Here is a 15,219-nt window from a genome sequence, read left to right as displayed (position 1 = left end):
CTATTTACGTCAAGCCTGTGTTGCTGAAGACATATTCTACCCCGGATCTTCACGGGTCTCATATGTCTATCATCGTTAGGATATGTACTTTTCAATAATATGAATTATTATACATCTAGATTTCCAACAAGTGTGATTTCACTTTCAGGTACATTCAGGTGCTTCCATATTACGGGTAATGTAGAAAAGGAGCAAACCAAATACGTATATATATATATATACGCCTTTGAGCAATCTTAGAATACCAGCACTTTCATCCCCTTTTAGTTTGGATTTGCTGAATTTAATTTAGATACTGTTAGAAAAACAGTCAACTCAAGTTGAATATTATCCAATTCGATTACACTGTGTGAAGAAATATGCACATGGTAACACTTGTTTACAATGTATACGTTTTTCGAAAACGCGACCTCAGCAAACCTAGACTGGTACGCTGTCCTCTCGACAAAGCGCTCAAGGGTTGGCAAACCAAACACCGAGTACCGTCTTGTGCGCAACAGATAAAAAATACCAGTTTATCGCCTCGCTCTCCGTAGACTGGAACCAGTCCACGGGTTATGCCACTTGTGGCAATGACATACGCTATATATGCCAACTCTCATGCGACATCGAAATAAAATATATTATGTTCTGACCAAAATGGCGTACTTTCTATTACTTTTAGACAAATAAAAATCGCAATCACGTGACATTCAATATTTTTATTGATATATGAGGCATAAGAGAACAGCATGGCGGACAATGACCGTTCCTCTCACGTTTCGGAGGAATCAACAACGACGCACGCGCCGTCAGATGCAGACAAGGCGGCAACGTCGGTTGATTCAAGTAAAACAGTAGTCGAGAAAACGACCACGATGGATTTCAAAGTGCCAGTTAACACGCCGATGCCACCAGTGCCAACAACAAGCGATCTTAAATCGGATGTTAAAATTAAACAAGAATCCAGTTCTTCAGAAAAAGACAGGAAAGCAAACGAAAATAATGCAACAGAAGACTCTTCAGGACAAAACACAAACAATAAAAAGAAGACTGACACGACATCAAATGCTTCAGGCTTTTCTCCTGCTGAACAATTGAGGAATGCGCAGGTTACTATTCCGTACAAAGAACCTTCATGGAGTGGACTGTGCGACGAGTCTTATCAGTTTGAAGTGCTGAAAAATGGTTCTATTATTGATAACATTGATCTGACAAAACAACCATTCTATGTTTTTGGACGATTACCAAGCTGTGATGTAACAATGGAACATCCTTCCTTATCTCGTTACCACGCTGTTATACAATTTTCAACTAGTGACAGTGAAAAAAGAGAGAAAGGGTGGTATCTGTATGATTTAGATAGCACACATGGAACTTGGATAAACAAAGTTAAAGTGAAGCCTAAAGTATACAACAGAGTTCGAGTGGGCCATGTTGTGAAATTCGGAGGAAGTTCTAGGCTGCACATACTCCAGGTATGCTTTTCTTTCATACAGTACAGATTCCCAACCAGAATAGGTATCCCGTATCCCACATGAAATTTGATTGATGATCATGCTGTCAGTAACTGGTGTGCTTGGCCAAGATGTGATTGTTATACGGACATATACCTGGAACATTTCTGACTGCAATGTACTGAATCATTAATTATTTAACACATGGGTTAAGAAAAGGATCCCTTGACTTTCGGTCTAAAGTCTGAATATTGTAACTTCGGCCTACTTTTATATTCAGCACCACAACATTTACCAACACATCACAATATCAGCGTTAGAAATTGGGACTAGTCCTGTAGTCCTTACGTAACTGACCAATAGTTAAGGTGTCTTAAGGACTAGTAGAAATTTTCATTTTTTAAGGGTTTTGATGATATCATTAATGTTATCATTATAAGGCCTAGTGGACTAATTTCTACCACTGAATACCCTATGAAGTATGAAGTAATGTGTGAATGTTTTTGGAAGGATATACCAGCAAAACAATACCCTGTGACGTCAAGTTTTTAATGGGAGTTAATTTTAATTTGTTTTTTGTAAACAACTCATTACTAATGCTCAAATGACAAAACAAAAGTGAATGATTACATAAAAAAAAATTGAGCTTCAGGAAACTGTCATGGAACTTCCACAAAAACCGCTTTAAGTTTCACTCATCACCTTTTCACAGGGATTGCCCTCACAAGAATTTGTAGTGCTGAATTCTAAAGGTGCTCTGTAACTACCTGCACTTTTTGAAACAACCAGTTCTCGAAATTGTTCACATGCAAATTTTTTCAAATATGCCCTCCCTTATTAAATCAGCTACATTCTCATACCTCTTTGGATAGGGTCCAGATGATGACAAGGAGGAGGAATCTGATTTGAGTGTGACCGAGATAAAGGAACAGAGAGAACGACAGAAAAAGGAAGCAGAGGTGCTCCACCAGGCAGAACTGATAGAGGAAGAAACTAGAATGCAGAAGGAGAAACAGAGGCTAGAAGACAAGGGCTGCACATGGGGAATAAGTAGGATACATATCTTCAACAATAGGGGCAACATATATATTTATCATTTACCAACAAAATAAATATACCTTTACTCTGGGTTAGATTTAGAACTTACACTCTCTCTCTCTTCAAATGCCTGACATGTTCTCACTCTTAAAAGCAGAATCTCTATCTACCTCAAGGCTGTTGGAATATAATGTAGTTGTGGGCCTTTGCTAGGCTTTTCAGTTATAGGTGGAAACTTGCTTCTGTTGTGTTGTCGACCCGCGAATATCCGGGGTAGAATAGGTCTTCAGCAACCCATGCTTGTTGCAAAAGGCGACTATGCTTGTCGTAACAGGCGACTAACTGGATCGGGTGCTCAGGCTCGCTGACTTGGTTGATGCATGTCATCGATCCCAACTGCGTGGATCGATGCTCATGATATTAATCACTGGATTGTCTGGTCCAGACTCGATTATTTAGAGACTGCTGTCATATAGCTGGAATATTGCTGAGTGCTGGATTAAACATCCAACCAACTGTTGTGTTGTCAGCAGTCTTATCACTGTGATTAACCCAGAGATGATGTGACTGTTGCTTCGAACTGTAAACAAACCCATTTAAAAGCAATTTAGAAAAAAAAAAGAATAAATGCTTTTGTGATTTCAGGGATAGAAATGTTGTTTTTCTTGTGTGCCACAGGACTCTTACAAAGATGTTTAGATGTCCTTTGGAATTTAAGAGAATGAATGCGAATGCATTTTTGAACCTAAGCTTGATGATAAACGGTTGTTATTTAGATGTTTGTCACTTTCCTTTTCATTGAGATTGATAACATCCAGGGTGTTTTTAAAGGAAAAGATATTCTTCTATAGTGTGCCATTTAGGCACCAGGGATGTATTGTAACCATTCATTTATTTAAGATTTTAACAGTGCCATTTCCACTCCAGACCAAGGACTTTCAAACCCCAAATTTTCAAATTTTAAGACTCACATGAGTATCAGCTCAGTCAACTAAGCTCAAAAGCATCTACTTATTCCAAATGTTACTTGACTCTGACTCTTAGCTTGTGTGTTGCCATAAGCTAATTGTACTTGGTTGAAAGTGGCACAATGTAAGTGGTCCACTGCAATTAGCTGTCATTACTGGCATATATTTCAGTGCTGATGGCACGCTTAAGATCATAACAACATGGTGAAAATAAGTTCCAGGTGCTTGAAGGACACACTTAGAAAACATATAAATTTAACAACACTAACTTGTTACAATGTTTGTTTTATGAAACCACAAATGTATATTTAAAAAAACATAAAAAATAATGAACAAATGAACTTAATTAATGCACAGTGTGATTCATAAAAAAATATTTTGGTTTCAGAAATGAGAAAGAGTATTATCACAGTTATAGATCTCAGTGGAAAGGAAGGGGGAAAGCATTCAAAATTACACCTGGTAATTAGCTTAGCCTTGGTGAAGTGGCATTATTGATTCTTCTGGTTAGCACACTTTAATTAAAAAAAGGCAAACATCAACATCTTTATGAGCATCCTGTTGCACACATAAAAATATTATCCCATCCTTTTCTAGGGTACAAACAAGTTAATTAACATCAAGCTGCATCAACTGCATCTTTCCTCCCACATTAAGCTGACACACTGTGATATAACTGAAATACTGTCGAAATTTATCAAACTCACTTCTTGCTTGTAAGAACTGTTGCTAGATGCAGACTTGAATTTAGTGGTTGAAGTTTGAAGAGATATTATATTGTATGGCTGGACGTAGTTGGATGAGGTATTATGGCATGTTGCACTCATACTATTTACTGTTTTCCTTGCTGTAGATGAAGATGCTGAAGAAGCTAATGAAGACAGTCCATTCATGCCGTCTTCAATAATACCAGAAAACGAACATCTCTATATTGATGATCCTAAGAAAGCACTCAAAGGCTACTTTGAGAGAGAAGGTGGGGTACTTGAAATATACTGAAATTATTAATGAGAATTGCAGCTGAAGCATTTTGTTAATAGTTGCGGTTTGCTGCTGACTTTGAGATGTTTGGAAGCGGCAGTCTGCATTATTTTAAAACTGATTACAAGTATGGACTTCTGAAAAAAGTATTGTATTTACAAAAAGAGATCAACTCCACTATGAATATAACAATATACAACAGAAACAGAAATTGAGACTAAAAACCTCATAATTAACAATTGAATTGACAGTTAGGACATTTGGTTATTGATCTCACCATGATCACAGAGTATGAAACACACATTGTTATTATTCAGGATATGATTTACCGGAATACCAGTTTGTGGAGAGCGGACAAGGAAAACACAAGTGTATGGTGGAGTAAGTACAAGTTATATGTTAACATCCTATTAAAAAATGTCACATTTTAGGTGCCACAAAATATATTAATGCATCAATTAATTGACATATATGTTTTCTAAATCAATACATGTAAAAGTGATAGATTGCGAGTAACATAACTGCCAGATGAAAGTTGTAGTGCTGCTTAATATTTCCGAACAAGTTTAAACTGAAACGTGCAACTTTAAAGGTTTTGTAACAACATCGATTTGGTAAAAGTGAATATTAATTGAGGGCAATTTACATCTGCCCTTGGTCCAGTGAACATTTTCAATGGTTACCTCCAGTGGACCAAAGGTTCAGTTGAGCTTATGGCATGCCATGTTATTCATTGTCTGTCCATCAATCTGTCATCTGTCTGTGCATTAAGTGGGCAATGTCTTCTCCAAACAGAACCCTTCAGCCAGTTTGATGATTTCATGAAATTCTTCGACAAAACCACAATACTTCAATTTGGAAAATGTTTAAGCATCTTCTTCCTAAAGGTGACATTTTAGTAGGACAAGTAGAACTACCATAGGTCACATTTAATCATGGCATTTAGAATTAAGCATTTTTGTGAAAATGGAAACTTTAAGTGAATGTTTGTAGACATAATTTGATGAAAATGTGCTTTATAATTATTATTTGTTTGTTTGTTGTTTAACGCCACACTCGGCAATGTTCCATCTATTTGACAGCGGTCTGTAAATATCTGAGTCTGGATCAGACAATCCATTGATTGACATGAAGAGGATCAATCCGCGCAATTGGGATCCATGACATGTACCAACCAAGTCAGCGAACCTGACCACCCGATCCCATTAGTAACCTCTTACAACAATCATAGACCTGTATGATTAAGGAATATTACATTTAGATCATACTGTCCTTTCTTTCCAAGAGACCACATTACAAGTACAAAAAACATCCCCACTGTCTTTACTTGCTGGTTAGAGATTTAGCTGCGTTAAACATTCAGCTGACTGTGACTGTGCCAGGTGAGCCCCAGTGCCTGGATGCCGTTATCCCTGCATCTTGCTCCTCTGTAGTGACCAGTATTTGTGTGTGTGTGTGTGCAGGCTGCCTGTAGACACCCCAACTGGGGAGCCGGTTGTCGCGGAGGTGGTGGTGTCGGGGAAGAGGAAGGATGCCGTTGTTGCCTGCGCACTGGAGGCATGTCGCTTGCTGGACAAGCATGGGGAGCTTCGGAAGTCAAAACATGGTATTTATTTCTATTCTAACCGTACAACAATGGATGTCTCCAAAACCTGCTGGTGATTTCCAGACATAGCGTAGACACTAGTTAGAGCTGTGTGACGTGGTAACTAGGTGTTGCTAAGTAGTAGTTTCTTTTCATGTATATCCTACCCCTTTATTTTAAAATTTGGTGACTTTGCAGATTAGTTTTAGAATAAAAGCAGTTCTGCAAATGGACTTTTCAGTGTTTTGATTTCTTTGGAAAACATAAATACAAACCTCTTCCGTTTTCTTACACCATGCACACGTAATGTGTTGTAAACATGATGCAGGCCACATAAAACACAAAAGTCCTGAGATTATCCTCCCCTCGATCTCAAAGGTTTCTATTTGTCCGTCCCAAGCACCCAATGGTTGTCATGGAAACTGACAAAAATATTGTTGACTGTCGTTAACAACATTCTCAGTTGTTCGACTGCTCGAAGCCTTAAACAAAAATCTCAGAATGTTTACATGTACATGTTTATGAATGAGCTGCTACAGGACTCCAGGGCTGTATTGGTTTTGAAGACAAGAACACATTTTGGGCTTGAGTGTGTGAGTGTTGACTTGCTTGTCAGTGTTTTTGTGGGGTGTCACTAGTACGACGATACAGTATTGTATAGCGATACGAGGCCAACGATACAATACATCTATTTACAACCCCTGTATCGCGATACATACGATACATTTCATTACGAGTTATATTTGTGTAAAAACATGTGAATGATAACAGAAACTGTTCAACCACAAGCTTATGCAGATTCTGTAGTATTTCATGGTTGGACATGAATAGCATGACTTTCACAGCGCCCTCTACCAATATGTTTCTGCCTTACATATCCCATCTTTGATCTCTGAAATTTAATAACAAATACCGGTTATTCAGGGTTGTGATTCATTTGCAAGAAAAAAGATCAACTTGTGAAATAAAAGTACTGTATTGGGATACGAATTGTATCGCACCCATAGTATTGGGATATGTATCGTATCGCAACCCCACCGTATCGTGTCACCTCTACGTGTCACAAGCCAGAACAACACAACGCTGTTTACATCCAGTAAAGCTTTAATTCAAAATGATTTATTTATACTTTCAACACAGAGTTCAACCTGGTAACAATATACACAATATTTTATGTGGACTTCTGGACATGGAAGGGTTCAGATGTGTTTGTGTCAGCCAAATCTGATTTGAAAGCACATGGCTGCCAAGCAGCTGTCTTTGTTTACTAAAGACACAACCATTATTGTTGGTGTCGTTTGTAAACAAATTTTTATGGCATTTTGACATACCATTTTGACCAAACTTTCTGGTGCTGTTGTTACGTTCTAAACTTTTATAATCATGGGATGACAGTCATGATAGAATAACCAAATCTTTTTTTCAGAAAGTCACAAGAGGAAAGCAAAAAACTGGGAAGACAATGATTTCTATGACAGTGATGAAGATACGTTCTTAGATCGGACCGGTACCATAGAGAAGAAACGTGTGCAGAGAATGAAGAAAGCAGGGAAGATAGAAGACAAGGCAGAGACATACGATTCCCTTGTGAGTGGACACACACTGCCCAGTTATATCTATCACAAAGACTATCATTACTAAATGCCATATTTGTGTTTGTAAGGACTTTTGGTTCTCTGGTGAATTCAAGTGTTGTTGGCCTGGTGTCTGGTAGAAATATCGTACACCTTTTAACTGTGAAGCATTATCTCACCCCTACAGTATTACAATAATTATTTTGTTTTTATTTTGCCGTAATGTCGTATATGGATAAAGAAAAGAAGCATGGATGTTTAAGGAAAGTGAAATAACTTGCAGGGAGGTCTGTTGTAAATGTCATGTTATACACTTAAAATGTTCTACACTAAAATTGTCAGTTCACAGGAATACTATAGAGACACATGCTTGATTTGATTGATATGATATTTTATCACACCTCTATATTGAGCTGTGTATGTTTTCAGATGACGAAACATACTAGTATATCCAAGGAAATTGAAGAAATTGAAACCAAGCTAGAGAAGGCAAAAGCAGGTAAATTTGTTCACTTACGTCTCCGTGATGTTGTTAACTATATACTCAAGATACAATTTTTGAGGAAAACCTAGAGACTTTTTATAGCATATGACAGGAGGCGAAAGTTTTATTCTTGACAGATTTCAAGGATTCCAGGATTGTAGTCACCTGTCAGATCGTTCTGACATGACCTGTAATGGGATGTCCTCAGATCTTTGTTTAGTGGTAGCGAGAACTAAGATCTAATTTTAATGAGATTGCTCCCACAATAAGCTGACACTCCATATATACTGTTCATGGTGGCATTAACCAAAAAAATTCCCTCCCTCACTCCCTCGCTCGCTCACTCCCTCACTCACTGTGATATCAAGACATCCTGTCTCAAACCAAGGCTGAAGATGTTATAGATATGAGGCACTTCCTACATCGGTTATTAAACTTCACATGAACATATTTTATTGCTGCTTTATGGAAATTTATACTACTGATTACCCAGCAACATCACATTTCACACTATGCCAAGGTTGTCAGCATGCTCAAAAACTTTTCAGAGAGTCTGAGATCAAACGACTGTTAGTTTGTAAGATGGATGTTATGCGTTCCTGCTTCTCTGGTACACATAATCATTTTCTTAGTCTTCGGATGCTACTGCAAATTGAGAGTATATCAAACAACTTATTTTGTGCTGCCTTTAATAATGAAATATACTTCAAATGTCTAATATTCTCAGACGCTGCTGCTTTCGATAGTGAGGAAGTGGATGCTCTAGATGCCTATATGTCTGCAATCAAATCCGGAGTCATGGATACGAAGACAAAGATGAAGCTCAAACGTCAGCTGATTGAGTTGAAGCAGGAAGAACAGAAGCTACGAAGACTAGTCAATCTAGCGAAGCCTGCTGCACTCCCAGAACTCAAGAAGTAAGTACTGTTCATTAGTGTGTGTGATTTCACAATGAACACTTCCTTGTCACCTTCACCAGTGTGCCCAACTGACTGCTTGTTCCTGATATTCTGGTAATTGTGTGCCACTGTATTGTGATGGTGTTGATGTTGTTCATGCCGTTGATAGCTTCACTGATGTGTTCCATGATGTAGCTGAAATATTGTTGACTTCAATGGGACACCATTCATTCACTCCCTCACTTAAAATGATGTGAACACCGTCAAGATCCAGGTTAGAATTGGTCTTCTGCAACCCAGGGAATCGGGTGGTCAGGCTCACTGATTTGGTTGATGTCATATCCCAATTGCGTGGATCTATGCTCATGATACCAATCACTGGATTGTCTGGTCCAAATTCAATTATTTACAGACCACCGTCATGTGCTGGAATGTTGCTGACTGCGGAGTTTAACAACACACAAACAACCAAACAAATGATGTGAAGCAACATGTACCGTAACAGAAAAAATAAATGTACTCTTCTGTGATACTGAAAACAGGCTCAGGCCTAGTCCCCTTTTCCTATGAGATCGCAACACTAAAATACAGAATATCACAGTGCAGTTGCATTACCGGTACAACATTTTCATAATTATGGCAGTTTTTGAATTGACAATATCAAAATAGCTAGAAAAAATTTGGTAATTCTGTTGATGTCCTGTTTCTCTCATTCCAGACCAGTCCCCCCTCCACCGAAGCCTGTGGTGAAAGCTGCCGTCCCTTCAGTTGGGAAGATTCATGTGGGGCCCAAAAAACATTTGCCAGTGGTGGTGAGTGTGCCCAACTTCACCGTCACCGAGGTGTACAGCTTTCACAACGCTGTTCCTCACCTTGAGTGTAGTTGCTATAAATATACTAATCAAAGAAAGTTAAGGACCACCGGAATCTTTCATATTACTTAAGTTAATCGTCATGCCCATGACGCTATGACAGATTAACTATAGTAATGTGAAAGAATTAGGGAATCCTTAACTTGTTTTGAGCAGTATATGTAGCCTGGCCCTTTTTAATGATTAACACACATGTATTTGGAAAAGTTCCATATCCTAGTGAAGATCATTTTCATGCAATGAAAAAACCCTGTTAATCCCGTCAGTATGGTTCCCAGTGAAATCCTTTCGACTAACAGGGTTTCACTGACCCCTCGATGAAGTAGACCTATGAAAGACCTATGTAGACCAGTTTAATGTCATATCTGAAATTAACTTCACGTAATTATGTTTCAATGACTTATGTCAGAGCAAGGGCTTTTAAAAGAAGTTAATACCCAAAATTAACTACTCACATGAAAGTTGAGGCTATAATGAATTAGTAATTTTACTTTCATCCAAATTTCTCAAAATGCGATGCACGACACATTATATTTTGTATATAATTTTTCTGTTGTACAAACTGTTCAAGGCATCATTGTTCATTAACTATCGACTGATATGATTCACATGACATGTGATTTATTTGCTGCACTGTTAATGTGTATTTCTTCACATAAACAGAGAAGGGAACACACATAGCCATGTTTTCACCTGTAGCTACTTAAAATACAAGAATGTCAGGCAGGGTGTTTATTATGGTCAAATGACCAGAGTTCATGGAACCTGACATATTGCTGTCTCGACTTCATGACATCTGAGGTTGCCTCTATAGAGTACGTTTAATGAAAGAATTGATGGACCACAGGCCCACAGTACAATATTTTCATTTTTTCACAAGAGATGAGTATGCTTTTTTAGCAGAGCATTGTGAACTTACATCACAATAGTTTGGAGTAGTTTTAAACTTCTTGTAGACATTAGTATAATAAATAGATCGATAGATTGATAGTCTATATATTTACTAGGATTACTTAGTACATTAAAAATGTTAGTAAATTTTGGGAGCCATGCTTTACCGCGCGCTATAACCAAGTTAGCGCTACATCAAAGAGCACAGTAACGAGGGACCACTGTATGCATTCCTGTCAATTAACAATTTTGGTTCATATCAGCATTAAGTGAAATTTATCTTTTACGCATTTCAAAGGACATGTACAGATGGTACCAGGAAATTTCCATTCATAAAACATTCGGTTATCGTATCCTGATCAGAACTGGGAAAGGGATACACAGACTGTCGGTACACAAATGAGTGACATAAATTGAGATGATCTTCACCTAAGAACAGCTGCTGAAACAGAGTTAGCGTATTATGTGTACAAAAGCTATAACGTACCTGTTACCTGTACTTCATTAATTATAGCCTACACAAACAACAAGTGCAATATCGGGAGATGCTGGTGAGGAAGAAGAAGAAGAGGAGGAAGAGGATGTTACATCTACAAACTGTAACAGGAACACCTCTGTAGCTGGAAGTGAGAGACTGCAGCCTGAGGAGCCGGACAGTACGTCAGGCAGGGTTAAAGCTCCTGCCAAGCAGACTCCTTCCAACCAATCAACTGAGAGCGTGTCCTCAAGCACTGTTAAAGGTCCCGCCATGCCTCCGCCCCCATCAGCTCCCAGCCAACCAGCAGAGAGTGTGACGTCTAGCTGTGTCAAAGCACATGGCAAGTCCTTTCAGATTCCTGCTGGTTCCGGAGACCCCGACAGTACAGAGGGTATGTATGGCATGGTTAAGGTCATGGCTGGAGAAGTTTTTGCAAAAATGGCTCAATTTATGTACCAGTATTGCAATACCTAGATCATATCTTGCCTCAAGTATGGGGATACATGGGAAAGGCCTTGTGTATAGTACCGGTATGTATGAGCTGAATGGCCTCATGCTAGCCATTGAGGGATGTACAGAAACATTCAGATAAAATGTGTGTGTGTGTGTGTGTGTGTGTGTGTGTGTGTGTGTGTGTGTGTGTGTGTGTGTGCGTGTGCTTGGAATATTTAAGAATTTTTGGGCTTTGTTTTCAAAATGGAAATAAAAACAAAAAGTGCGGCGAACTTTATGATGATGCAGGGACCTGAGAACCAAGACTATTACTTTTTTAGCCTTAACAAAGATTTATTTTGGGAAATATATTTTTGTGTCCCACGAGCATGTTGTGTGGCCAGTAAATGTCAGGACCTGTATGTGTTGATGGTGGCTAGCCAATCACATAGTAAGATTTTATTAGGCTAATGATAAAATCCTTTATTTTTTTGTATGTTTTGTGTGATTGTATCTGTAAAAACAGACTATGTATTTATTGTTGGAGTTACAATATATTTGTATTTAGATGGAGCAGCACATGTACTTCTTCCTTGTTTTAAATAAGAACTTCATATATTTCAGAGCTAAGTCAAAAGAATGTTGATACAAAATCCAAGAAACGATCGTCTCTGGAAGATGTCAAGGTAGGTGCTGCTTTATATCAGATATATTATTCCAATATCCCAGTCATCTGACGTCACATGTGATAATGCAGCACTTCACGTCTAATGCAGCAGTCTTATTAGCCTATGGTCATGTTAACCCCGACAGCTGAGAGTTGCTGTAGTAGGGATAACATGACACTCTTGTTACTGTGGTGATAAGTGTTGAGGTCAATGTATGTCATGGTATGTTATCCATCCTTGAATGTTTTAAACTTTTTTCGAGGCATGGGCCCAGTGTTCTAAGACACCGCAATTCATTGTGCAGAGTTGCATCCCTTGGGCACACCTGAAACCTGTGACCTGGGTGCGAATCCTGGTTCACCCGATTATGTTTCTAGGTTTTTCCTCACAATACCTGTGTTAGAGGGTTTCACCAAAGAAGTAATCATCTAGACCTGTATCATTTTGGGCTTTCCTCCCACAGTAAGCCAACATGCCATGAAATATTTGGAATACTGTTAAAAGCAGTTTTAAAACCAGCTCACTCGCTCACTGAAACCTTTACATTTTCCACAAGACTTATGAAGCTGAAGCTTTGCATGGTGGATCTCAGCGATGGCGTCTCCAAAACATGCTCACATTTAACCAAGGCTACCTTGGCATGCCATTTTGGTCTGATCAAGAGTTTGGTTGTTATACAGGTGAAGAGCAAGAAGCCAAAGACTGATGGCAGGGGGAGGACCGGTGGCTATGATGACACAGATCCAGACTATGCTGTGTGGATGCCACCACAAGGTATGGTTCCAAGTCAGACACAACTGACATATGTTCCTCCTAAAATGTATGGTTTCTGAGTTACCTCATGTTATTTGTTAAATTTGTGTGATAGGTTGAGTTGGTTTGAAATTTTAGATTTCTATCTGCTTAGAACTGTAGCAGCTTTAGTTCTGAAATAGGAATTTAAAAAATAGAAACAAGAAGACAAAGTTGCCAATATCCCAAGCTCTTTCAAACATATCACAAAACGACATATGCCTCATTACACCAAAAAATGCTAATCCTAAAGCTTGAAAAAATAGCCCAATCCCCCACCTCCAAAATGAACAATTCCTGAATTGACATATGATGCTGTGCTTGTTTTGTAATCAACACTGCATGATGAGCAACGTCCCTCTCAAGTAACCAAGTCACCAAGCCTGACCATCCATTCAGTTGCTGGAGACCTATTTTGACATGGAACCCAACATGGATGTATGATATATATCACATCTGATGTGCTTACAAAGTTTCATCAAGAAATGTTTAATGGTTATGCTAGTTATAGCCTTAGCAACACAACATCTAAAAAAAAGATTTTTAAAAAACCCACATGAATAGCAAAGACACCAGTTCTGCACTTGCCTGGTGTGTACACCAAGTTTCACAAAGAAATGAGAAACAGTTTGATTTATGAAACAATCTTTATGCTCTGGATATGAACCTAGGTCCAAATTGATGCCTTGGAAATGCTAAAACATAAATGTTTTCCAAACTTCCTGAACGGTGAAAGAAACCAGTTCAATGAATCCTGATGCGTGAACAAAGTTTCATTAAGAAATATTTAATGTTTTGGTTTTTTTCTTTGGGTCTGGAAACAATCCCTATCCTCTCTTGAACCCGTCTATCTTGTTGCCTTGAGAATGCAAAAACATTTCAAAATTTTCTGATAAGTAAAAGGAACCAGTTCAATGCATGCCTGATGTGTGTACAGAGTTTCATAAGGACATATTGAATGGTTTTTGCTTGTGGTAAAAAATCAGGTGTATCACTGAACAATACCTAGTTCATATAATCCTGCCAGCTTGATGTTTCCCTGGTATGAAGACTGTTGAATATCTATACGTTCTACGCTTATAAGATGACTTCCTAAGCACATAGTTTATGTAAGATACTGTTTTTTAGGTAGCTTCACACTTATAATAAGTTGATTTCACTGCACATTTTGCATTGTTTTCAAGGGTAACTGTGTTTAGGCACTACTCACCATTCTGTTACACTTGTGTTGATATGTAAGTTAACACTAAAATGTATTCTTTGTAGGTAGCCATGCACTTAAAACAACCAGCGTTAACATGACTTTTTGAGCCAAGTGTTTGAGAATTGCTGCATTGAAGATAGCCTTACTGAGTAAAAGTGTGTACTTATTTATAATACAATATGTGTTGCAGGTCAGAGTGGTGATGGCAAGACTCATCTGAATGCTAAATATGGATACTGATCGATATCACACGCTTCAAAGACTTTGTGGGTGCTTAACTTAGTCAACAGATGTTTATATGGTTCCTTGGCAATTGTATAGTTTTGTACAGATATGTGAATAAAATGATAAAGCGTGCAGCCGGTTTTTTTTGTCACTACTGGAAGCAGTTCTATATCTAACATGAAACTATGCTGTATGCCAACAGTTTGACTGTATTTTGTTCATCAACATGACAAACACTTCCTGTCACACAAACCACACCATAAGCCTAGTCACAACCACCTGATCTCCATTAGTCAGATGTTCTGAAAGCATGGGATTCCTCCTCTATATCAATCATATCTCCCTATAATAATGATTTATCTCACCTTAGATTAAAGTTCTAGCTCCTGATTGGTTAAGAGCGAGCAATTATTTTCCCTGTAGCCCGTTGAGAAATCAATCGGAATACTAGTATCTAGTATATCTTAAATAAGTATGGTTGATTTGAAATGAACTGATGAATATCACAATGCATTGTGTATAGGGAAGTAAATCGTTTCATTTGCATCGTCTGCTACAAGTTTTGCTAACTCAGTGAAAAGGCAGACATATATTCTGGACCTGTATGAATGAATGTTGGTTAGATAAAAATCATTGTCATTGGTCATGTGATCAGATGTGATGTACCCTGTCTGTGAGCGTATGGTCTGAAC

At 38.3% G+C, this 15,219-nt stretch overlaps 1 protein-coding gene across 1 annotated transcript; it reads left to right on the top strand.

Annotated features, from left to right (window-relative positions):
* The first annotated feature begins 731 nt into the window (after positions 1-731).
* Positions 732-14,651, top strand: LOC139442469 (kanadaptin-like). Its single transcript, XM_071223277.1, has 13 exons — positions 732-1,457; positions 2,309-2,486; positions 4,296-4,418; positions 4,741-4,804; positions 5,887-6,029; positions 7,435-7,595; positions 8,012-8,081; positions 8,794-8,983; positions 9,684-9,777; positions 11,243-11,597; positions 12,263-12,324; positions 12,987-13,080; positions 14,493-14,651. The coding sequence occupies exons 1-13, from the start codon at positions 732-734 to the stop codon at positions 14,540-14,542; spliced, it is 2,310 nt and encodes a 769-aa protein (XP_071079378.1). The 3' UTR covers positions 14,543-14,651.
* The last annotated feature ends 568 nt before the right edge of the window (positions 14,652-15,219 follow it).

The sequence above is a fragment of the Haliotis cracherodii genome, unplaced genomic scaffold, assembly GCF_022045235.1.
Source record: "Haliotis cracherodii isolate W230 unplaced genomic scaffold, xgHalCrac1.p SCAF_5, whole genome shotgun sequence".
Classification (NCBI taxonomy): domain Eukaryota; kingdom Metazoa; phylum Mollusca; class Gastropoda; order Lepetellida; family Haliotidae; genus Haliotis; species Haliotis cracherodii.
The sequence above is the reverse complement of the archived record's forward strand: the minus strand, read 5'-3'. Positions and strand labels throughout refer to the sequence as shown.

Bases quoted from the DNA above. Each gene is read 5' to 3' on its own strand.
- LOC139442469 (XM_071223277.1), top strand. From the start codon at position 732: ATGGCGGACAATGACCGTTCCTCTCACGTTTCGGAGGAATCAACAACG. The intron at 1,458-2,308 runs GTATGCTTTTCT...CTCTTTGGATAG, and splicing joins CTAGGCTGCACATACTCCAG to GGTCCAGATGATGACAAGGA. The intron at 13,081-14,492 runs GTATGGTTCCAA...TATGTGTTGCAG, and splicing joins TGTGTGGATGCCACCACAAG to GTCAGAGTGGTGATGGCAAG.